General features: G+C 39.8%; 1 protein-coding gene across 3 annotated transcripts in view; it reads right to left on the bottom strand.

The window, feature by feature from the left end:
* Positions 1 to 25,702, bottom strand: part of znf385a (zinc finger protein 385A) — an 84,331-nt gene that overhangs the window by 18,422 nt on the left and 40,207 nt on the right. For 2 of the 3 annotated variants that reach the window (XM_008413642.2, XM_008413643.2), the window contains exons 2-3: positions 15,380 to 15,531; positions 6,909 to 7,019 (exon numbers count right to left, since the gene is read on the bottom strand). In XM_008413642.2, coding sequence (XP_008411864.1) covers positions 6,909 to 7,019; positions 15,380 to 15,531 — 263 coding nt within the window. Of the gene's footprint in view, positions 1 to 6,908; positions 7,020 to 11,251; positions 11,694 to 15,379; positions 15,532 to 25,702 lie in introns of those variants that run through there. The other variant, XM_008413644.2, reaches the window with a different exon arrangement.

A 25,702-nucleotide genomic window follows, 5' to 3' on the forward strand; every position in this document is an offset into this window, starting at 1 on the left:
TATATATATTGCTTGCAACTGATTTGAATAGCTTTGTAGAGCATGATTTGTAGAGAATGGATTAAGGTACACTCTGTTACTTGTAGGAGACAGCTGAAGTTTTATATTTGTTAGCATTTGAAAAGTTCAAAAGTTATAGTTGCCGCTACTTCTGTGGGGATTACATCAGACAACAGCGCCAAGTTCAGTGTTTCTGTCACTGCTGTGCAGAAACACTCAAAGGCACGACACATTAGCACCTCTGAGCCCGTCAGTAACAAACAGAACTTTGAAATAGTAAGGTGTCTGTTGGCAGACAGACAGATCTGTGGACATACTGCGTAAAGATTGCTGCAATAATTTACAGATGTTCTAGCACACATGTTGAGCAGCCTGCATGTAGTAAAGCAGACCTGATATTTCAAAGATGAAAGGATCAGGATCAGTGTGCTGCGCAGACAGACAGGTCCAGAGAAAGCATGACTCAAAGTGCGATGAGAGGATCTGCGCTGCTTATGATGAAACAGCTCATCACGTTGCAGTTAGTTCCCTAAAACGCAGGCCGGTGAGTTCGCAGCTGAAGCGTTTGTTTAATGTTAGATTCTGATGGATTGAGAGAGGACAGATGATAATTTCAACAGGAAAAGATGTGTGTCAGTCAGAGCGGAGCTAGAGCTCTGATGTCAGAGCTGAAAAGAAGAAGAAGAAAAAAGTACAATTGAATAAGTGACAAAAACAACAGATTCAGAGAGAGGCCATGAAGTTGGAATGCAAACTCAATAACAGCGAGGTTTAGTTTTACCAGTATGGGGAGCAGAATTCCCAGCCGGCAGCGACTACACAGGAGAGTTTGTGTTTCATACAGTTGTTGAAAGGACGGAAAGAAGGAATACTTCATTAAAGAACCCAGTATACAGTATGAAATGTAAACATGTCAACTGTACGTTTTATTTCATTTGTTCTGGACGTTTTCTTTGGCAAGAATGCCTCTGAGTAATGTCCAACAGCAGGCATGGTGGCAGATGTTTTTATTAAACCTGCCACATAGTTTAAGACATATTTGGAATGCAAACAACGAAGGAGTTGCTGTAGCGGACGAGATTGTACTGAGTAGTACTTACACAGAGAAAGAGGACATGCTGGCCAGGGAAAATGTGCTTCATCTGTGGCTCTTTAAGCGGCATTGTTATTGTTATTGTTAGGTTTTCTTTTTATCATCGAGATGCACTTTATGAACCAAGCAAATAAATAAGAGCTTTTTCTTACTGTAAGAGCTACTTACTTTTTCAGATTGGATGACTTGTTTAATGAATGAAAGAAAATAAGATATGAATTTAACTACCTCTTGATTGATCTTTGTTTTGCTGTGCTGTGTAGGTAGCCATCACATGTTTGTTTATGGCGGAGTTTTTGTTATAATTACTCCGAGCACAGAACCTGCCTGGATGCACTTTGATTTGAGATTATATTTGAAACCCTCAGTAGTTACTTTAAAGTTTGGGGGGTTAAATTTTGTCAGACTTCACTTTACAGATGATTTGAATCGCTATGTTACCACCTATTGATCATTCTTAAATTTGCTATTTTCCTATTTCTGGTATACATTTGCACAAGATTTAGGATTGAGATTATGCATATTTTTACCATCCTCCCAGTCGTATATTTGTGAGATCAGACAGTGATGTTGGATGAGAAGACCTGGTTTACTCTTTATGCTCCAATTAATCTCAAAAGTTGTAAGAGCTTAAGATCTGGGCTGAATTCATTCAATCAATGACTCAGTGTGTTTGTCAAAACAGTGTTAATCTCTCCGCATTCACTACCTTTTATGCTCAAACCTGAAATTGGTTCTAGTGACGAAAGGATGAAGGAAAACAAAATAAATATAATCTAAATATCATCGTCACAATATTAAATAATAATATCGCAATGTCATGTTATCTTAATATACTTCAACCGTAAATCCCGGCTTGAAAAAAAATGGCACAGAGATCATTTCCAGAAGCTAGTAAAGATGATCTCTTGATGACAGACTACGTAGCAGCTAATGTGTTTGTTCAGAGAGTCAATTGTCAGGAGATTACACAGACATTAAGACCGTCTGTCTCTAGCCACAGTGTTACTATACAGAGGTATGTGAGTCAGGAACAACATGCTGGGTGGGATGCGGTTTATGTGCAGAGAGCTGTCACCTAAAGTCTAAATATACAACATGGTGACAGTAAAACAAAACAGAAATCACCTCAGAAGGCGCACAAACTACAACACGTAGTCTAATAATGCACAAGTCAAATGTGTGTAAACCTATTTGCTGCGTGTTAATCCGTACTTATCTTATTCAGTGAAAAGCACAAACAGGCTCCTCGCTGATATATTTGGTGCTTTTGCCGGTTCTGCATTTGACTCCCCCAAGTACGTTGAGCGAACTGATTCGCCATTGAGGAAGCTGGTCTGACCAGTTAATTTTCCCTGAGAGCCCAACAATGTCTGTATTGATTCAGGAGGCTGGATTACTTATAGATGCCAGTGAGGGATTTGGTCTCGATGAGGAGCTGACAGCTGCGATGAGCGCTGAAAGGCTTAGACACTTTGACTGACACTTAGGACATCAAGCTGATAACAGGCTCAAGTGTGGAGATAGCCTGGCTTGGTAGAAACAGGCAGGGGGTGATGAGTAATGTTACCAAGTCTGGTTGTTTATGTTAGCTTCATGTGCTACAGCATCTCAGACGGGAGCTGTCAGGACGAACCTTAAAGGGATAGGCCACAACTTCTGTTAAAAGTTTATAACCAGTTAATTAAAATTTCATGTTCTTGGAGCGGTTTTGAAGCAAATGGTAAGAAAATACTGACTGCAGTTTCTAAAACAAAAGGTTCAACAAAGCATCAGCTGAAAGGTGTGCTTGCTCATTCGACCAGAGTTACGTTTTTTTTTTAATAATTTAAAATTTTTCCTCAATTGATTTGACCAAGGTGCATGTCACATTACAGGTGGGGGAAAGACCTGCACACCTGCAATCTTAAGAGGTGATATAACTGCTTTTTATGTTTTGACAAAATCTCCTCAAAAATCCTAAAATTGCCCTTCTGAACCTCTGCAGGACCGTTTTGAGGAACACGTGTTTCCTGTAAATTCAGATTTTAACTCTTCCCTGTCAAAATGAACATGCTGAAGCACTCTGGCAAAGTCCGCAGATTAAGGTGGAAAAAGTTATGGAGCCTGGAAAGAAAGAATTGATGACTCAGAGGAAAAAGTGGATATAGGGAGGTAGGGAAGTTTACAAATGCCATCTTATCCTCTCCTATCAGTTGCAAGAGATCCAAGTGTCATATAATGCAGAAACAGAGTAGAAATTCAACTCCACTCTTGCATAGAACTTTACTAAAATAGAAATCAAACAACAACAAAAAAGTATCCTGGATATGTGAATGCTGCTGCTCAGCATAACAAAGTCTAAACAACGGGATTATCTGGAGATGTTGAAGTGTGGCTACTGAGCTTGGCACAAGACAAAGACGGGGAAAATGACTGGAAACGTTGAACAAATGAGAAAAGAGGAAACGCAGTGAGGAGACAAGGACAAATAAGAGATGTACATCAGCCCGTTTCTGCTGCAGCAACTGTGACGTCAGCCAATGCAGCTCCACAGAGACTGTGATGTCACTATTGCAGCATGCCACCAAGGTTATTCTGCATTACCCAGCATTTAGCACCTCACACCACCACACAGCGCTCACACAACAGGGAACCAACCCCCCACTCTCCCCTCCCATCTCCTTCTCCTGTCCTTCTCCTCCAAGTCCCCTCTCTCCACCAGTTTCCCAAGATGCAAAGCTGCTGTCGGAGCTAGACGCTAATCCATGCCCTTGACGAATGCATCTTGTAATAAGTAGTGGCAGGCAATTTTAGGGTTTTCCACACTGTAAATAATGCAGTGTGGAGAGAGGGAGGAAAACAGAAAGATGGGGCGAAGGTCGCTCAAACAGGAAGCGAAAAACAGGAAGAGAGGAGAGAAGCGCTAATGGCAGGTGGGGGTGAGGGAGTCGGGGGGTCGTATCGAGGCAAAGGTGACAAAAAATGTGTTCTAAAATTGAAAGTTCAGGTTTACTGTAACATTTGGCTCTTTACAGAAGCAAAACATTTTGGGCAGAGAGCTAATCTTTTTCAATAAGGTTTGTTCTTCTCCAGCTTAGAGAGAAAACAAACAAAGCATCGCAGTAACAAAGTATTATTGTGCATATGTGCCGCAGTTTGTCCTCTCATCCTTGATCACGCTTGAAATGATCATGTGAGGGAGGAGGCGGTGCATTCCTCCACAACATGCTCTTAAAAATGAGCCAGATTGACACCTAGAATTAACAAATGCTCAAAAATACTCAACATTTTTGTTTTAGTCTACAAAATGTTTGAATCCTAATGATGATAGTTGTGCGTTAAAGTTCGTTCATCTCTAAATCTAGTGGACTGTTCATCTTTTGAAGTCAGTTTTGAAAGATTAGAAACATAATTATTTTCATCAGGTTGTTGAGATTCAAGATGGCAGAAATGGTCCTCCCACTATAGCTAATAACTTTGAAGAAACCACTAACATTCTTTATATAATTAAATACCACTGTCAGTTTTTCAATTAATTTTTAAATTATGACTTGCTGGATGAAATTTTACCCTCATAACAAAACCACTTTCACATTCTATGCATGTGATCCACAGAAGTCCCAGTTGGTGTTTGCCTTCAGAACAGAGAATGAACAACAAACACAAGTTAAGATGGTCTAAAGTGTCTTCTCTCACATTATATACTACAGTGAAGTTCACTTATATTCCGTATAGCTACAGAAAACCCCCTAGACTGTGTTGAGAACCCTGCTATGTTTCCAGATGTTACATAAATGAAAATTGAGCGGAAGTGGGTCAGAAAGTAAACCAGGCTGGACAGGACTGATTTTAAAGAGCCAATCATAAATCATGTAGGAATCAATCACATGTCATTGTAGTTTCTTGTAAAGATCTTTCAACCATCATGACATGAGTACTCATAAATAAAAAGATTTAAGACATGAACAGAAGGGAGCATGATTTCCATCGTTTCTCGTGTAAGTTTCTGCTGCCTGATTAGTAAGTTGCATTATGCCAACTTTAAAGCAGTCATGTGTGTGAGTTTTGCAGCATTAATGTCTCTTCTTTACAGCTTCATATCCATAGCAACATCTACCATAACTTCTAAACTAAAGGGCCCCCAGCGCGTGATCTCCAGCAGCGGGTCTCAAAGTATTTCTTACGTAAACATGTCTGACTGCTTCCTGTTGCCTGTGAGGAAACAAGAGAAGTCTACAAAGAGAAGATTACAGCCCTGCTGCTGCCTAACCACTCTGAAACCATGATTGTGGATGTGCAGTGTATATATAGCAGCGGTCCACTCCTAAATGTTATGTACTGAGCACGGCTGGACAGCAGGGCCCTCAATTCTCCCCGACAGAATCAGTAGAATCACACCTAAATTATACAGTGTGAACATGATATTTTTGCACTGATGTTGTCATGTTTCCATCCTCATTATCCACATGACAAAAGTTAAAAATAAAAAAATAAAATAGCAGATGGTTTAGCATCACTATTCACACCACACCTCTAGTTTTGGCTTCATTCATCAGTTGGCAGTCACATATGCAGGTTGGTGATGGGGGTGTGAGGTCTGTAATGTTTATGTGGACTGTCCCCAACATGTTTTAGAGTTCAGTCAAACTTCCTGCTGCTTATGCCGTCGTGCTTTAAGCCGCAGTGATTGGTGCTTCTGCTAACTCCATGCCGTCGTGAAATAAATTCCAGCGAGGTCAAATGAGCCAAAACATTGACCAGAGAAATGCACAACATCCTCTGCTCCACTATCTGCCATGTGGGTCGGCGTAATGAGACACAGAGCTGTCCAGCATATCCCAATGGGAGACATGTGGAGAAAACAATACATTATAGCGCAAACATAAAAGGTGCAAATTCTTTCACAATGCAATATGAGACGTGTTGCAGTGTGTCATAACTGATTTTCCAAACATGAAGCTCCTTTTAGTAGGCTGTAGGACCGTAACAGTAACTTAAATTCATCAAGTTTTCTGTAATTTGGATGGTTTTGTCATTTGTCTCATTCCTAAATGCTGTTTATTACTATTTAACATTTTAATGTTCTGTTAAATGAGGTAAGTGCTTGGCTTGATCCAGACTGCACTAAAGAATTTCACAAATATTTTAAACATAGCAAGATTCTTTCTACAGGTAAGCCCATAGTTATTCATACCATAAATTCGCTTGCAGATTTAGATTTAAAATGAATATTTTAAGATTACTAACGTGCTCCTTCTGACTGGAAGTAATATTAAAGTTTTGCAGCAGTTTTCCCAGAATACTGACCTGAATCTAATAATCTGTAGAGTGAGCTAAATATTAGGGTGATGGCAAGGAAATATGAAATACTTGTAGTTCATCACCAAAGACGTAAAAATTAGTGAAAACGAGTAAAAAAAAAAAAACTGTGTTTGACTAATGTAACACAGTGAAGATTGTTCCATTACTTATGGAATAGTGCAAAAATATTTATTGACATACAATTTTTAAATAAAATTGTAATAACTCCTGACAGATGCCTGTCTCATTACTTATTAGAGACAGATGTCTTTGTTGAAAGAAAGTCAGTTTACATCTAAATGTGCCTAAGGTAAGAAAAAATGAAGGCTTAATTGTATATTTTATGTTTTATTTACCTAATTAAGCAAACCAGATACAGACCACAAATTTTCATAATAATTTGTAAAAGTGTACACCCTCCTTAATCGTAGTATTTGTAAAATGCATTTACATTTTATCAGAACCATTTATGTCACATGGGATACATGTGACATAAATGTCACATGTATGATGTTCTCTTGTGTTCCTCTACCTCTGAGTTGAACCGGATCTGACAGACGTTGCAGGAGATGACCGGCCGCTTGGTCTTGACCAGAGGTACTCCGAAGGTGTGGTTTATCACAGCCTTCTGCACGGGGTCCATCTGGGACAGGAGAAGACAAAAACAAGGGGGTGGGGGGGAAGAGAGAGGAAAAAATATGTCAGCTGTAATTAAATCTTCCAGGTGTGAATTCCTAAAGTTCAAGAGCCATAAGTCAATAGGTCAGCCTTCCATCATCATGTGAAAGATGAATGTGACCTCTGCCTCTAATGGTTGAAGTAGGTATGGTGAAGAAAAGCCAGAACTTGTCATGTCAGAAGACCGAGCTGGAATGGTGTAGAAGTAGAAGAAATTACTATATAGTAATTCAGGTGAGTGGAATGTTTTAGTAGCACTTGATGCAAGCTGAATATATGTCTATACATAAAGCAAAATTAGTGGTAAAAGTAAAACACACGATGTGAGGAAAAGGTTTTCTACTTTTGCCTATTGCTTTTCGTGCATTTTATTTGACTATTTTCATTTGTCTTCAAAAATCAATCATTAATCCCTTTCATAATTAACCGATTCTACTCTTAAACCTGTTCACATTTTTTCTCTCAACACAAATCTCCACGTATTTAATTAGAAATTGATGCGACAGACCAACACAAAGCTGAATTGCGGTTGCCTTTTTGTCCGGTGGCTTTTTCTTTCCACTCCTCCAAAACAACCATTAAGTGCACAAAAAAACAGCTGTTAGAGTTTTCACAGTTGTCAGATTTAAAACTCCTCCCTCGGTCTAATACCAGACCTGTCTGCTGTGTTCCTGGGTCATGACGATCCTGTTACTTTAACGTTCTCTGACAACTCTGTTGCCTTCACAGAAACGGCTGTAGTGAGACTAAATTATGCAAAGGTCTGTTTTCTCATTAAGTTTGAAGGGCGGTTGGATGCCCATGATTTCATTTGGGCATTTTAGAGTAAAAGGGGGCTGAATATAAATGCCTCACTTTTCAGATTTTATTTTTATTTTTTCATAAATAAATGATGCACTTATTTTAGTTACTAAAACTCTAGAAGTTGATAAAAATAAGCAATTTTCAAGGTATGAGGACTTTTGCTAGGCGATACGACCGCTGGCAAAGACTATAACACACGCAGACACAAGACTGTTTACAACATCTTTCCTGTGTTTTCATCCAGCCCGTTGCTACAGCCCAAACCCATGCATCATGACCCACATTCAGTAACACATTGTCCCTGCAGTAATTATTTCAGCTGGGATGCCAGTCATCTGTTTGGTGCTAAGAGCATTGTATAAATTTAACTAACTAGCTTAGCAGCACCTTCAACGTGTCAGCGTATAAGCTGTCCTAAATAAATCTGTCCCCGACACTAAAGACCCTGCCTCCATTGATCTAAAAGGGGAGTCATTACAATTGTTTATCTGCGTTTGAAGCTGAATTTATCCAGCAATCATTGTTAGCATTAGTCTGGATTTCTACCCCAGACAACTGTCTGGAGCAAGCCCGCAGCTAAAGCGAGTGACATTATGAAAATAAGTGTCTGGGTTTATGAAAGCAAGAAAAATAAACTGCACTTTGTGGTGTGAAGAACCGAACTGCTTTGATGTTTGGTGTTTTAATGAGTATTAGGTCATAAGACAATGAATGTTCCATTAGTGTTTCAAGTTTGATGAAAATCAGCTGTGTTGGAGATGCTGATAAATACCAAATAACTCGGCTTGTCATTAAATTGGACTGCTATTTTTTATTTATTTATTTATTTTTTCAAAAAAAGCTTACATTTCACTCTTATCTTACATACATATGACTCAATAATTGTGAGAGTCACATTGAGTGAAATCGGTCAAATCAATTTTCTAAAGAGTTAAATTGAAACAAGATTTTCCTTGGAGCTTTTCACTTCCAACTCCTTAAAATGAATAGCTTTGTGAAAAGGGTAGGAACAGACCAACAAATGCTCCTTCTGGAGGAGAGAATGAGTGACAGAGGGGGGAGGAAGATTAATTGGAACAGATTGGAAAAATAAACTGAAAAAAAACTGGGAATAACTCCCAGACAGACAAAGATACAAAGAGAGAGAGAGAGAGAGAGAGAGAGAGAGAGAGGGAGGCCTGGTCCGGACATCCTCACATCACGCATTCTTATCTCATTTGGCTTTCTCGGGCGAGTTCCATGACTCCCTCTTGTTCTCTCCACAGAAACGGACGAAAGCATGCTCTGCTCTATACGGGCCGTAAATTCAGATACTGATACTTCCTTGTTCTAGTGCTCAGGGTTCCCAAACCTTTTTCACAATTAAATCACATTAAAATCACAAACATCTCTGGATATTTTGTTAAGATTTTTATGCACAGCCAACACGTAGCACTGCACAATTGTCAAGTGCAATTAAAAAAAAAAAAAAAGCATAATTTTGCAAACTTTTTCACATGTATGAGTCTGAAAGTGTTTTGTATTTAGCCTCTCTGAATCCATGTGAAAAGAAGAGTGTAGACAATGAGATCTTTGTCTATTTTCAGCTCAATCTCAATATGGAGTAAAAAAGAGCATTTATCAACAGACATTTACAAATTCTCATTTATATTTGTGTCTGAACTTTGACTGGGCCACTTACATGCCTGAACATTTTTTAGTTAAGCCATTCCATTGTAGCGTTGGCTGTATGTTTAGGCTTGTTGTCCTGCAGGACGGAGAACCCCTGCCTCAGTCTCAACTCCTTTACAGCCTCCAAGAGGTTCTTTCCTGTGACTTTGAGTTATTCAACTGATCCCAGCTCTAAGTAGCTTGTTTCCTTTTTTTAAGCAACAGCATCCCCACATCATGATGGGGCCGCTTGACCATGTATGTGACTGAAGGTGATGTTTGTTTTTCAAAAACTTTGCTTTTATCCAATCAGAGCGGGTTCTTCCACATGTTTATTGTGACCTCTACATGATTTGTGGCAAACTGGAAGCAGGACTACAGTTTTCTTCTCGTCACTCTGTGACTGTATAGCTAAAGCTTGTCGTGTCCACAGCTTCTTCTACCTGAGCTGCGGATATCTGCAGCTCCTCCAGAGCCACCACGGGCCTCTTCGGTGCTTCTCTTATAAATGGCGTTCTTGCCTGACCTGCCAGTTTAGCTGCAGGCCTGTCATAGCTTGGGAGGTTTGGAGTTATGTCATCATCTTTCTGTTTGAAATTATGGATCAAACAGTGATATTATTTTCCATGTTTTAAACATCTTCATGTCTTCCTCCCTGACCTGTCAGTTGTGTTTCTTGTGTCTTCACAATTCTGCTTGTTCTCTACTGTTTTTCTAGCAAACCTCTGATGATTCCACACCTCTGATGAATTTACACTGAGATTAATTTACACCCAGATGGCTTGTAGGATTGTAAAAAGCAAACAATACATTTTTTCCTACCATTTCACACAAACACCAGAGTCAATATGTAGAGAAAACTGTCAACTGCGTGAACAGTTGACAGTTGGAAAAAAAAAAAGGCATCATCCTGTTAGACAATGCACTTGTAAGCTGCATACCGACATCAGTCTGCAACCCGGAAGTTGTGATCTGACCCATTATTTTTGTGCCTGAGCAGAGTTGAACATGAGGCTGAGCAGGCGCGGTCCCCGTCTCGCATGAATCATCGGGTTTCTCCCCGGCTCGCTCAGGCCGGCTCTCTGGGTGTGGGTCACCTCAGATCCATCAACTCTATTCAGCTGTTAAAAACACAGCTGCCAGCACGCCTGTTTGGAAGGCGGCTTGCGTCTTTTCTCACCCAAAGAGCCCTCCAAAAAAGCATGTTCTCATGAAATAGGAGCAGAACACAACGATGACACTGCGGAGGGGTTTACCACGACCCCCACTTGCACATAATTATGAGAAATTTTGGAAGTAGTATTTCTGGAATCTGATAGAAGTTAATAAATTACACATGTTTTTTGCCCAGTTCGTGAAAGCCCAGCCAGATGTGGGTAAGCCACAAAAACCTCCAGTTTTAGGACATCAACAAACCCACACGACTCAAACAGCTTTAACAACAATAAATCATCTTCTAGTTTGGCGCAAAAACCTAAAACTCATAAACCTTTTACACTTTGGTGTGAATTTTGCCGTCATCATCTCTAACTTCCTCACACATTTTCTCAACTAAGACAAAAACAAAAACAAAGGAATTAGCTTTCTTCAGTGAAGAACGCACTATTTACTATCACAAGACCCATTCTGCCAGCAAGGGAAACACGCGGCTTTTGAAGCATGGGCTCTGACACTTTGCACTGATCCAAAACATCCGAGCACAGTTGGGTGAAAGTTTGAAAGAAAAGGATATTTGGTACTCACCCTCTTCTCCTCTGTGTCTTTGGAGGGTTGAAGCTGCATTATTTCTCCTGTGTTTGCACTGCTCTCTGAGGTGAGTGCTTGAGTCTCAGCATGGGTGAGACAGAAAGTGTGTGGTGCACCTTCTTCACTCATTCAGCTGGTAGTGAGTCAATGCCCGGCGCCGACAAACTCTCAGAAAACAGGGCTTAGTGCCTAGTGATGCATTCCCAGCTCTGACCTTTCCTGTTTTTGTTGTTGTTTTTTTTTTGTTTTTTTACAACATCTCTGCTTTCCTTCAAGTTGCTGCACCAGAAATCCTTCTCTTCAACACATGTCCTATCAAGTGCCTGGGTCTGTTGTTCAGCCTCCTCCTCCTCCTGTACAACTCAACTACTTCTCTCAGAGACACGCTCCAGTGTATTTTCTTTTGCTTCCCAGTTTTCTCCTCCCCTTCTGTCTCTGCATCTCCCACTCGCTCTCCTTCCCTTCATGCATTCTTCATCCAGCCAAATGCTCGGGTTAAGTTTCTAACTGTCCTTTTGCCGCCCCCCTTAGGTTCACATCACAGACATCATCTTTTTTTTTTCCTGATCCCCTAATTCTGGCGTAATGAAAAAAAAAGCATATGTACTCGCCACATAAAACATGTCCACGAATCTCCTAGTTTTTGTTCACACAAAATGTAGTTTAATTATCTATATTATCTGTAGTGGAGCTGGAAATTTAGCTCCTGTTGAGAAAAAGGTAATGAAGACAAACTGTGCCTATGTTCATGGTTTGAGGTACCTATATAATCAAATGTAAGTGATTCGGTCAAATGTTAGAAATCATTTTGCAACTGTACAAACTGCTTTAAAAAATATAATAAATACTTAAAGACGTATAATCAATTAAGCTTCTGGGAGCAATACTGTAGATACAATGCATAATCTTCAAATAATATCAAAATCTGCAATATGTACACATTTAAGATTAATATTTCCAGAGTCAATTGTCTCATGATTAACGAAACTTTGGTTTTGTAGTAATTTTGTAGTTTTGTTTTGGACTCAATGTCTTTTATGTTTTTTTTTTTTGTTTTTTGTTTTTTAGCCTTAGCATAGCTTTAAAAGAGTCCAGTTGGTTGTTTTGTTTTGGTAATTCGACTTCTTTTATTTGTTGTCCTCCATACCAGTTTTTCCTGTTAAACGTGTTAATGAGTTTGTTCTTCCTTTTTGTCTCGTAATCCTGCGCTCGGGTTTGGTCATCATCTTTTTAATTATTATTACTCATTCAGTACTAGCTGAAGCAGCTTAGATCCCTTTTTTATCATATCACCAATAGTTTCTGTTAAAACATACTTTTGTTTGTTTTTGTTCAGTTATATATAAAAAGTGCACAAACGTAACAGAAATGTACAAATAGCAAAAAAAAAAGAGGTTTTGCAAGCAAATACTTTAATACTTGCTTTTGAGAATTTAAATAAAGCTGATCAATTTTAGCCATTAGCTAGAAAAAAAACTGCAAGAATGAGCTAGTACCACACATGGGTGGAGAGGTAACGTAAAGGAAGAGTCTTTTGATTGCTCATTCCAAAAGCTGAAATGTTAAATGAAAATATTCAAGATTCGCACACCAGAGCTTTGAAGACAGAGTTATGCCACTGATATATCCTTTGGAGGAGTGAATGAAGTGATTTCCAGGAGATTTTTCTTCCTCAGTCAAATCTCTGTGACTATTTTGCCTTAAAACTCCAGTATTTTATCGCTCTGCTTTAGGAGCCCGACATGAGTGGAGGGTTTTCAGACCTAAAGTGAAATAGTGCGTGTCTACATCAGGACAACCTAGAGCTACATTAAAAGTCAGCCTCATCACTGTCTACAGGCACATTGAGTGAGACAAGCAGCTAGAGGACAAATCCCATTAGAGGACAATTAAGGCTGTATTGGGCTTTAGGAAATGCCATTCCTCTGCTCGGCTATGAGGCTAATAACCGTCAGTGTGGAGTGGAGTCCCATTATAGCTGCACAAACTCAGCACAGATCAAATATTTAAAAAAGACTGACAGAAGTACCAGCTATTAGATGAATGGGGAACAATTCGCTCTGCTAAACCGCAACCTCTTCATTAAAAATATCTTTGGATCTAAAATTGCGCATGTGCTGCTGCAGAGGAGCATCTAGAAGTTGTATAAGAATCCTGCAGATACTCTCCTATGCTAATCTTGCTGTAGAAATGCACTCATCTGCAGAATACACAAATATAAAACGTCTTGGAATGCCAAGGGCTACAACTTCCTCCGCAGCAAAGCATCAGTAGTTTCCTTTTTTTGTCGGCTTTCTTCTCACAAAGCGCCTGGTAAATGCAAAATTACCGTAAGATCAGCTTCAGGCAATTAACTGTGTTCAGCTAAACATTCAAACCAAACGTGTTTAAGTCATACTCTGTAGTATTGTACTGTAATTTTGGAAACAATGTACAAGCCGCCAGAAGATGGGTAGAGTACACAAGAATAGAACAACTTCAACATATTTTTACTCATGTAAAAATACTTAGCATAAATGCTCCTCAAGGACTAAGTAATTGATCAAAACAAATTTCATTAATATAAAACCTTTGTAATAGTAGTACTGTATACAGTCTAAGAATAGGACAAGGTACTTCGGAGGATTATATACAAGTATTTACTCTTTGATTTCCAAATGTCTCAGAAGACTCAGCAGATATAAAATAATATTAGAACAACAAAGCTTGTGTATTTACAAGAAGGCTCACTTTACCATTAGCTTGAAGTGTCTCTACATCTCATGGGATTGTGGTTAAATAATGTTTGCTCAAGTAAGAGTAGCGATACTTTGTATTACTCAAGTCAAAGTAAAAAGCTTGGTACTGTGAAACTACTCCTGAAAGTACATTTTCCCAAATGTACTTTCATTTACATTCAAGTAAATGTGAATGAGTAATGTAAACTAAAAACTACTCATGTGTTTTCTGTGAAATGAATGACAAAGTCCTGTGTTAGAAAGTCTGTCATACTATAAGGTCAGAGTGTCCTCCAACCCTTCCTTATGGCTCCCTCTCCTGGCCGCAGACCTGAAAAACACCTCTGCTGCTGCCTCTCAGCTGTCAGCTGCAACAGCTATTAACATCCGTTGAATCCCTGTGGACCTTCAGACGTACTTAACTCACAGAAGATGAGGATGGGGAGCAGAAAGACGGAACAAAAGGCTCAACTAAAGGGAGAGAGAGAAAGAAGGACCCAGAGGGAGTAAGTCAGAGTAAAGAAAGAGGGATTAAACGGCTCCGCTAACAGGAACGAGAGGGCAGAAGAAGTGCTTGCATAATTCCAGTGTCTCCATAAATTCACATCTGCTGCTGCACAGAGGGCCGTGTGACTTAGCTCAGCTTGGCAGTGAACATGCTTCCATTTCTTTTATTGCCCACCCAGGACTATTAAAATGACTTTATTATTAAAGCATGTCGAATAATGCGCAGAATGTATCTCGGCATTGCCATGAATGTTTAAAGCGCACGCTGATATTCTGTCAGAGGGCGCTGCTGTGTTTCCCCCTTTTGCAATCTGCAGCCAAATATCCCAGATGACACACGGGGACATGGCCCAGGAATGATTTTACACATTGCTGACAAGAAAGCTGTTGACATTGTTCGCTGGAGCCTAAAGGAGCAGACACTCCACATTATGCTGAGCTGGTGAGATGCTGAATGTCTCTGCGGCCTTCTCAGACTGATGCTAGTTAGAGCCAGAGGGAAGAGGGAGCGGGAAGATCCCTCTCTGCTCACTCGGGGTGCACACCACTTCAAACAAACTGCTGGGTTTGAAGTGCGCAGCTATAAGGATGACCTCAGAGCTCCTCTTTAATTATTGGGCTTTGATTTTAGCAGCAAGGCGAAGTGTTTGCACATAAGGTATTAGTGAGTTGGGAAAGTCCTGCTAAGACACAACCCTATTAAGACTGCGTATCCACTTTCACGTAATAAAATATAACTACTGAAAAACGTATTTCTGATTCCAAAACATGCATCTGCAGCTGTGTGGTGCAGCTATATAGTCCCATGTAATTGTGATGAAATTGGTTCATGTTCTGCTTGTAGCGGATAACTGAAAAGCCTGCAGCATGTCGTGTTGTCTGGATCCGTGTCGGCTCTTACGGTGTTGAAGTTGTGGAAGAGACTCATGCTGTGTGGAGGAGGTGGGCTTTCCATAGGAAACTGTAGGAAGGGCTTCATGTCCAGGTGGGGCTGGATGACCGTGGGGGTCCGCAGGAACGTCGGCACTGCTGCCCCAGCCCGATTAATGCCTCCTGAACAATAAAACAAGGACAAACACACACAAAACCATAATTATATGTTTATGTTCCAATTTGTGTGAAAGAAAAAATGTCCTGCTGCTTTTATGCTGCCTGATATTTTGTAAAATTACTGTACATGTATAGAAATTAAGGTGAGAGACAGAAAATCGGTTAAAGATGAAGCTCTTCCGGCATATTCTGTGCAGTTTTTTTTTCTTTCTGTAAAATGAAACTACATTCAGATTGGCATATTCATCTTTATTTGGTCAGTTTACATTTATACCTTTTAAACCAGATATTAACACACTGTATTTAAAGTTTGTTGGTTTGTAAACTTCCTCCGTTTTCCTTTAACAACTGGCCACACAATACATGTCACCAAAATTAAGGTTTTGACTCTGGATCCAATTAATACACACATTTCCCACCAAAAAAATCCAGATTGCAGCTTCTCCTATTCTGGCTAATGACCATTCAGTCAGAAACTTGAAAATCCAAACTTTTTCTGGTCCATTAACACGTCATAGTTAAGCAGTCAAAGGTTGCACTGACAACAACACTACTCTTTAGTGTGGAAGTTGTTCTTGAGTGAAGTATTGAATGTTGTTTTTTCCTTTGTTTAAAATGAGTATTTCCATTTTAAAGCTACTTGTTTCTCTCACACATGATGTGACTTTGTGTCTGCCCAGAATATAAATAATATTTAAAAAAAACTTTTAGCAGAAATGGTAAGAATGACTGGATTATGGTATCAAATGGAAATCAAATGTTCATATCAAAATCTCAAATCAGCATCGAATCCCCTTTCAATCCATCTGTCTATTGACTAGACTTCCTGACTGTGCAGGGTGGAACTTATGTCTATTTCCAGCAGTCAATGCGCAAGTGGCAAGGAACATCCTGGACGGGTTACCAGTCCATCACAGGGCAATACAGGGACACACAGGACAAACAGCCAAACAGGTACACACTAGACTAACCAGATGATCTAACAGATATATATAGGAAGGCAGATATACACAGGAAGAACATGCAATCTCCTTGAAATCCAGGACATTTCTGCTGTAAAGCAACAGTGCTATCAAGAGTGACTGGAGGATGTTTTGTACAAAACAAATCTCTTTGTGTGAGTGACGCAATCAATCAATCACATGCACATCAACCACAAAGCTTCTTTGTGTGGGGATTTCAGTAATGCACCATAGTGCCAGGTTATCTTCTCCCTTATCCTGGGAGATATCTGCAGCTTGATCATTATGAGTTTCATCTCAGCACAAGCTGCTTTATGCATCAACAAAAGCTGTGTCTTTTGCAGCCTAGATGTGTCAAGTCACAGTATGGTAGATGTGATTTGTGCACTCTTGAAGAGTTCAGGCTGCTCCTTAGAGAAAGAGTGAGAAAGTGGGAGGGGCTCAGAGTAGAGCCGTAGCTTCTCCACATCAAGAGGAGCAGGAGAAGCGGTTTTGGCAATGTTTGGGTGGGTGGATGGATGGATGGATGGATGGATGGATGGATGGATGGATGGATGGATGGATGGATGGATGGATGGATGGATGGATGGATGGATGNGGATGGATGGATGGATGGATGGATGGATGGATGGATGGATGGATGGATGGATGGATGGATGGATGGATGGATGGATGGATGGATGGATGGATGGAAAAAGAGTGTAGATTAACAGAGAGAAAACCGACAAACTGAATTAAGCTGATATCTAACTCTACAGATGACCTCTTACAGAAACTCAGCTCCATTTTCTCACCAGTGTTCCCATTTTCCTTCTGATTTACTTTTGCCCCTCTCCCCTTCTTTAACCTCTGTCAAGGACGATAGTGATGGGCTCCACATAGCAAAACTCAGCCTCAGCACGCTCTTAGATTAAGCCTCTTAATATCCGCAACTGGATTTCTGTGGCCTTTAAATTCCTCTGAGACTTAAAGCTTTGCTGCAGTCCTTTTTGGGATCGCTCTAAACTACTCATCTGCTCGGTTACTAGCTCTCCTCTAGCTGCATTTCTAACCACAATGCATTTCCCTCCGCTGCCTTCCCAGTTTCCACTGGGTAAGGTGGGAATTATTTGACACCTCTGAGCTTTTTTTTCCCAAGGCAACCATCAACCAAAATCAATCAGAGAACACAACCTGATTGCTGCATTGGCAAATACGAAGTTACCAGATGGAGACTCGAAATGTTGGATTAGCGAGTGTAAGGAAAAGACGGAGAGATTAAATGTTGAACGAGGTGATAACGCTGCCTCAGCTGAAGCTCGTCTGCCTTCTGCTGAACATCTGTAGGCCTGCAGGTGTGGAGGACTGAGTCATGAAGCATGAAAGAGTCCTTCACAAAGCAAGCAATCAGTCTTCACAAGAAAACACGGGTATCGATGGATAAAACCAGATCCCAAACATCAATAAGACAACATCGGTCTCTGATACGCATTCAACTGCCTTCAGCAAGACCCTCCTAAAGACCCTCACTGGAGATTTTAGACTTAGCAACAATAAACTCTACTACAATATAAAAGACACTCTGCACCTTTATGTTTTTAGGACTTGTGCCTGTTGGTAACTTCCAGCTTGTCTCTTTTAGCCTTTCATCACTATGATACAGAACTGCTAGCGTTTATCTTTTGCTCATTCCACCCTTCAGTTTTATGAAGAGTGCAAACATACAGTTTCGGGACTTTAAAGCCTGTAACACTCGCTGGGCATGATGCGGACAGAAAGGCGATGCTCCTGCTGCTCTGTCCTCCAAAACCTCCTCGGTGAGTGGTGACAGCAGCGCGCTCTCTGAGGTCGTGCCACTAAAAACAAGGCTAATATCGCACTGCTAGAATGCATTAATCAGGACACACTGTCGTGCCTTGACACATGGCCTGCATTTGCCTCCTGGCAGAAGCGGGTTGGGGCGGTTAGTGCTCTGCTTGAAGAGCAGCAACACTTTGTTCGCTGAATTTGCACAAGCGGTGATGTTTGCAGCTCCCCTGTGAGTCTGCGCTTGAGCACGGAGGCTGCTACTGGCAGCGGGTCAGGCCGTGTCTGGCAGGCGGACAGAGAGACGGGATGACTGGAGGACACAATGTGTCTCTACAGCAGCGGCGGGAGGAAGGGGAATCTGAGGATCTGGCTGAGGAAGCGGGACCAGACGTGAGCGAGACACGCAGACGTTCTCCGGGCAAAGACAGAGATTGTCCCATCAGGGACAAATGTGATTTGTGGATGTGCGCGTGTTTGTCAGTTAGATAAATCATACTTGGGCTACAGTGTATAATTACCCCATTAATTTAATCTCTCTTAAGGGATCTTCTTACGCTGTAAATCAAACAAATAGCTTTATAGAGTGGGTGATAGACTCTGGGGTGAGCGAAGAGCTTTTCTACGTCATTTGTGATATACGTTGGTACGTGTACGTGTGTTAAAGTGAGAAGTACCAAAGGGAAACTTTATGACAGCGGAGAAAACAGGCATATGGGATAATAGACCACAAAGACCTTTTATTTGATGTTTTTTTTTTTTTTTTTTTTTTTTTGCTGCACACTGAAGAATTGGGAGCGCAGGTGAAACACATTAGGATTTACTGACTGAACTCAAACTTTTATAATCTTTTAAAAGCTAATTACATTGAACTCCAGCTGCACACAAACAAATTCTCTCCAAGAACATTGGAAGGATTATTTACACCAATACTTTGCATGTGTGTGATTAATACTGGACATTTATTAAGTTCACCATCTTCCTTTGATCTTGTAGTACATAACGCAATACTTCGGTATAAAAAAACTGTGATATCATAATCATTATAGCAAGAATAAGTACTTTTGGCAGCAGAGAAATGTGTCGGCTCTTAATATAAAATTAAACCTGGGATATCCATAATGCATGAAATGCATTGTGAATAAAAGATAGTGGTGCTTTGAACTTGATGATGTGATGCACCAAAATCACCACTTCATGCTGGACCTCAAGCAACACGGTCCCTACCTCTCCACTCCCACTCCTGACTTCCAAATGAAATGAGAAAACAAGATTCACCTTAATCTGAAGAGGACTTCAGACCACAAAGCAAACGTTGCTTTGTGGTTTGAATGTTGCCTTGTTCTCTTCAGCCCTAGCTACAGCTGATGTTCTTTCTGGTTCGGAGTGACTGGACACTTTAATCTATAAAGTTATATGTATTGAGTCTTGAAATTAGCACCTAAAGACATCTGCAAACACTTCCTATTTCAAGCTGCTTGTTCTCTTCCCTGCAGGCTCTGTTTGTGGCGCTGTGACAAAAACGCTTTTGGAAGACCAACAGTGGCTTATGATGGTAGAAAGAGATTTCTGCTGGAGCCGATACATGCTGTAGTTTAAGCTGTTCCCATGTTAACTTTGCTCTGCTGCGATACAAAAAGTATACATAAATTCATGTTTTCAATTGAATCTAAATTGGAGGATATTATTATCTTGTCTCAAACATGATCAAGTTTATGTTTGAGTTCACACTTGTTTGAGTCTTCTACTTGTAGACCGTCAGAAATTATTTGGATTTACATCTATTGTTTGATACTGATAGCTTACATGTGAATAGAAGCGAATGAGACAAACATGTTGACAATGTCATCAAGTGTACAAGTGAAAAAGACAAATCTGCCACATGTAGGTATAAGAAAGTAGGAAAAAAATAGAGACAAAAACTGTTTTGGTACAGATCGCATAGTGGAAAATAAAAGAACAGAACGCAGCACATTTTATTACATAATCCTGTTAAAAAAATGTCTATCTGTCTGGGCTGACCACTGACCACTCTCCTTACTCATCTTTGTGTATGTGTAGGAACATACTTATGCACAGATTTATAGGCTGTTTCAATGAGACACAACTTATTCCTTTGATTTTTTCTTCTTGAATATTTGGGTCGTCAACATCATCTATCCAGATAGGCTCAAACTTCTATGTCTACCCCATGTGTTGAGTAGGCATTTCCTCCCTTTGGAGTTCAGAATATTTTTTTTATGCAGCACCAGCTGGTGAAGCTGGGAATGTTTGTTACAGCTTGTCAATGGAGTCAAAATAAAGAAAAGGCATTCTGAAACTTTAAAATCTGAATCAAAACAAGTGCTCTTGATTCAAATTGGACTCTGGTTGGTTCTACCTTTGTGTCTCATTCGGCCTTTATATGAAACACACACTGCATCTCAAGTGCAAAATTGTACAATGTTGCACTGACAATATAGATTTAGGAGAGATAGCTCTACAACAAGTGATATAATTTATCTTGGCTGAACACAGGTTAGTCCAAGGTTGAAGAATTTATACTCACACTGAGTTCTTAGCTTTCTGATACAAGTCATTTTCTTTATATGTGTTATTTGACATGATTTCACATGCATCTAAATAAACAGTTGATGATCACAAGCAGTGCATATTATGATAGTTTTAGAAACACACTGTGTGAAAGAAAGAACACATGAGCTCTATCCAATGTTATGATGAAGCTCTTGTGCAAAAGTCTAGTCAGAGGAGCGATCTGTACAAAAATTGTTGTTCGTAAATTGCCTCAAGATTACGTTTGCTGTGAATTTGTGCTATATAAACAAACTGAGCTGAACTGAATTGAGTTAATTCACGTATTAGGTAACAAAATGATGTAAGTACAGTATGCAGTTAAACACTTTTTTTTTTGTACAGTGCTGCTGAAATATTGCTAAGGGCACAGCTCTACTTGGAAGAAGCACCAATGAGGGTTTTCGTTGTGGAGCTGCAAGACAGAAACAAACAAACAGAACAAAAAAAAAAGCTGTTTACAGAATCTAGGCTAAGAAAACCTTTTCGTGTCTTTAGATTATCTAACAGCCTGTGTGGGTTGCGCCAGAATGTGTTCAGGCAGTTTTTTTCCCATGGGCACTGGGTGCATTCAGGAGAAAACAATGGGAGCTGGGTAGCTAGCACCAGTCAGACTGGGCAGCCACAGATGTGCCAGGGTTATTGGCGGCGAGAGCAGAGAGAATGAGATGACTGCCAACTTGTATTTCTGCAAGTCTGTGATGCAGGCACCTGTTCGCCACATGTTATGTAAGGGGAAAAAAAGGACTCATCATTAGATGCTGATTTGTTTGAGACTGGCATATTTCCAACATCTGATAATCACTTATTAGGATTAACCTAATTAAACTATGTCTAATGAATTTGGCGCTATGCTTCTTGAAATTTTGCAGCAGGCTTTATGTTTACTGATTTACGGCGTGCCATTCATAATTTATTTGATCAACCGAAGGTTTTTAGCGCATTGGGGATTCGGAATAATTGCTGCCTCTAAATCCTGAGAAAACCTGCCTTGGGCTTATGTATACATTATTGAGAGAACTCTGAGTCAGTGAAATGATTTAAAGAGGCCAGGAGGCAGAACAGGGAGAACCTCTCAGAATAATCCAACCATTGCTTCTCATCAAACCTCCTTTTCCCCTCATGCACAGAGACTCGTACATCACTGACATTTCCTGTCTCCTTTTAATGGTTTAGGATGTTTTCTGCCTGTATTAACTTCAAGTGTCTAACCTATGTACACTGCCAGGTAGAAAAAGAACATTTTCACTTAAAACAAGTTTCTTCATTTGAACTATATTTTTAATGTCCAGCGTCAAAAGTATTCTTAACCCTTTAAAAATTTATTTCTCTCACGTTGTGCCATGTAACAGTCAAACTTCATTGGTAAAGTAACAGTGGAAAGAAAATGATATGAGGTTTTAATGCTTCATTTTTCTGTCATTTTTACAAAGACAAAATGTGGTGTGGATTTGTTTTCAGCTCCTCTCTGTTAACACTTAACACAACCACTTCTCGGAATGATCAGAAGGGTCTTTTGGGGCATGCCTCTACCAACTTTGCACATCCTGAGACTGATTTTTTTTCCTTTTTTCTTAAAACGAAAAAATCTCAGTTTGTCAGACAGAGAGCAAACACAGTCTTCAAGTCTTTGCACTGGGTTGCTGTCCTGCTTAAACCTGAACCTCCGTCCCAGTCTCACATCATTTGGGGGTTAGGACAAGATGATTTGTCAGATTTTAACTTAGCGTAGCCCTAACCATTGGCATATGTTTTCAAACCAAACTATACTTTAAACTTAATAACTTCCTTCCGTAAAACCGTGCTCTGTGTTTATTTCTCTTCTTGGTGGTGTTTGTTTGCTAAGGTTTTCCAGTAAAACAACAGTGCCTTCACAGAACAGCTGGATTTATAAGGAGATTAAATCACACGCAAGTGGAAACCATTTACTGATTGACTGACTTCTGTTGTTGCATTAGACTTTATGGGACTGAAAACATATATATATATATAATTAGTTTCAAATATGCATTGTCTGAACAGGTTAGAGTGACAAGAGGACCCAAAACAGCTCGTTTTGAAAGGAACTAAAAACATTTAATAAACATGTTTATATAGCCTATAGACCCATCTTAAATCCAATTAAGCTGCTGCTGGCCAACATTTACACTTGCACATGGCTGCAAACCAATGTGTATTTATACAACCATGCATCTTTGAAAAGCAGAAGAATAGCCTTGTGCTCAACCAACAAGAATGCAGCAAGTGGTTTCTGGACGATAAGTGAACAACAAAACACTTAACAGTCATTGAACCAAACATAGAGCGGTAAAACCAGCTGAATAAACGCACTGGAGATCCGCTTGGGTTAGCAGGTGATGGCCTGGGTTTCGCTGGAGTTGCTAGCTGAAGGGAAGTGCCTGGTGATTTGTGACGTTACATTCCAGAGATTTTTAAAACAGGTCATTTTCAAGACACCAGATAAACTTTATTGGCAGAAATAAGCTGGGTTTCTGCCAATAAAAATCTAGGATATCCATAATGCATAAAATGCATTGCGGATATCTCCACAATACAGCCAATACATGCTGTAGTTTAAGCTGGTCTTTGTAAGCGCTTGTGCTGTTTTGAAAAGCACTAGAAACCCAAAATGGAAGTACAAAACAGTTTTTTTTTATCTAGTGTGAATAGAAGTACATTAATTATCTATATTCCTATCTCTTTATTCTCTCCATTTCGTTACTAAAAGATTTTCTTCCTTTACTTTGTCATGATGAGCTCTGAGTGAATCTGTGCTGTACACACCTGTGACCATGCTCAGAGGATGAGCCAATTGCTTTTGTTTGTGGAGGTAGGATGATAAGCCTGGACCAAAAACAGAGGTAGAGAGAATATATCAGCCTTTTCCAATCGGGTCTCTTCCTTGGTTGAGGTCTTGAAGTTCTCCAAGTCATCTCATCAAGAGCAATTAGCTGTTTCAAAGGTTTTACACATTTCGCTGTTTCCACTTTAGAAAATAGCGCTGATTTACAAAAACTGGCATGTGTTTAATTAGATCTCTTTCAATGAATGGTTACGAGCTTCAGAAGTCTCCCAGGCTTTATCATTAACTTGTAACTCTGGCTTTAATCGACTACTTTACAATGCATACTTTAATTCTGACCATATGGCACCCAAACCGTTGGCACCCTGAATAACAAATCTGTGGCGTCAAATGTGTGTGTCAACATCTCCATGTTGACACACAGTTTCCCAAACTGCTTCAATAAATGAATAATGATAGTCAGGTTTTCAGCTCACACGAGGCAGCCTATGCCAATAAAGGTAAGTGTGAATGCAACAACGCACAAACATATTATGTACAAACTGTAAAATATATATAGATATATATAAAATCTGAGCGAAAATAACCACCAGAGTGTGCTGCAGAGAGCCCTGAAGATTTAGCCCCAATATTAACTGGAAAATTGTATCAAGCTTTATCTCCCTTAAATCTATCTTTAATCACTTTATGAAAATTTTAATCTTCCTATGAATGTTAATACATGCGTACGAGTTAAACGGAGGGAGATAAAAATCTGTTTGAACTCCTGGCGTGATGCTGGGCTTCAACAGCAGACTTCTGCAGGGCAAAGCTAAAACTTGTTTCATTGCTGCAAATGAGTGGCTTCTGCATTTGCATTTTGAACACTTAAGGAGTGTGCATCTCTGTCTCTTTAGACATACTCGAGTCTGAGTTTAAAGTCTGAAAGGGTTATGAGAGCTCAGTTTCCGTGAAGGGAAAGAAAGTTTGAGAAATACATTTCCAACAAAGGAACCATTTCTTCCTTGAAGTTTGCAAAATGTGGTTTAGAAATCTTTTCATTTTCAATGAAAATGTTGCAGCATATAAATAACATTTTGAACATGTTAACATTTTTTATATTTAAAATTAAGATATTATACGTAACCAGGCGACTGGATTTACAGCGGAGGTGAAGGTTGAGGAAGTGTAAGGTGGAAACGGCGACAGTTTAGTCATCAAGAACAAACCACAGGTACATTTGTAGCCTTAAATAGACTCAGCTATGAAGGACCAAACCACCTTCAATTCTCAGGGGACTTCACCGATTTACAATTTCCTTACAGCATAAGCACTATTATGAAACACCACAAACAACCCCCCCCCCATCCCCCATCCCTACTCTTTTCCCTGGCCTCTCCCAGAACCTAAAAATGGTGTCTGGACCCCTGGGGACATATTTGTCCAAACATCCTGGACAGGACATAGAAAACACAGGTGAGTCACCCCATCTTAGCGCGTCCACACTTTACAGATTCTACTCAAACATTAGCTGAAGTTCTACTAACCAGTAGCTCTTTGCTCTGAGTAACAATTATGCTCCCTTCACACAGGCAACCTTCTCACTTCTCAATGAGGAGCAGCTGTGCCGAACCCAGAACAAAAGGCTACATGCCAGTTATGAAAATACTCAACACATATTCAATAGATGATTAAAACATCTTGTGTGCAAATGGTTATTGATGTGCAAATCTATGCTTAAAGTGCAGTGCTAAATAAAGTGCTAGTTTTATTAGAGTGCAAAAGGCGCTCTTAAAGTGCCACACAAGTTCCTCAAGTAAAAATAATCCCAGTAATGAAGACCTCCTCATTGCACTAACATTAAATTCTCATCAGATATTTATAACAACCCAAATCGACTGAGACAGTGCATAGAAGATGAAAAAATAGATGCATTAAGTGAAACAAAAGGGAATGGCAAAGTTATAAAGTAATAAACTCATAAACAAGATGAGGTTCAGAAAGCCATGGACAGCTGTCTGTCTAATGACGTTCTGTCTCTTATTGTTCAAATGAATATCAGCTAGTTTAGATC

Source organism: Poecilia reticulata, linkage group LG7 (genome assembly GCF_000633615.1).
Source record: "Poecilia reticulata strain Guanapo linkage group LG7, Guppy_female_1.0+MT, whole genome shotgun sequence".
NCBI lineage: Eukaryota > Metazoa > Chordata > Actinopteri > Cyprinodontiformes > Poeciliidae > Poecilia > Poecilia reticulata.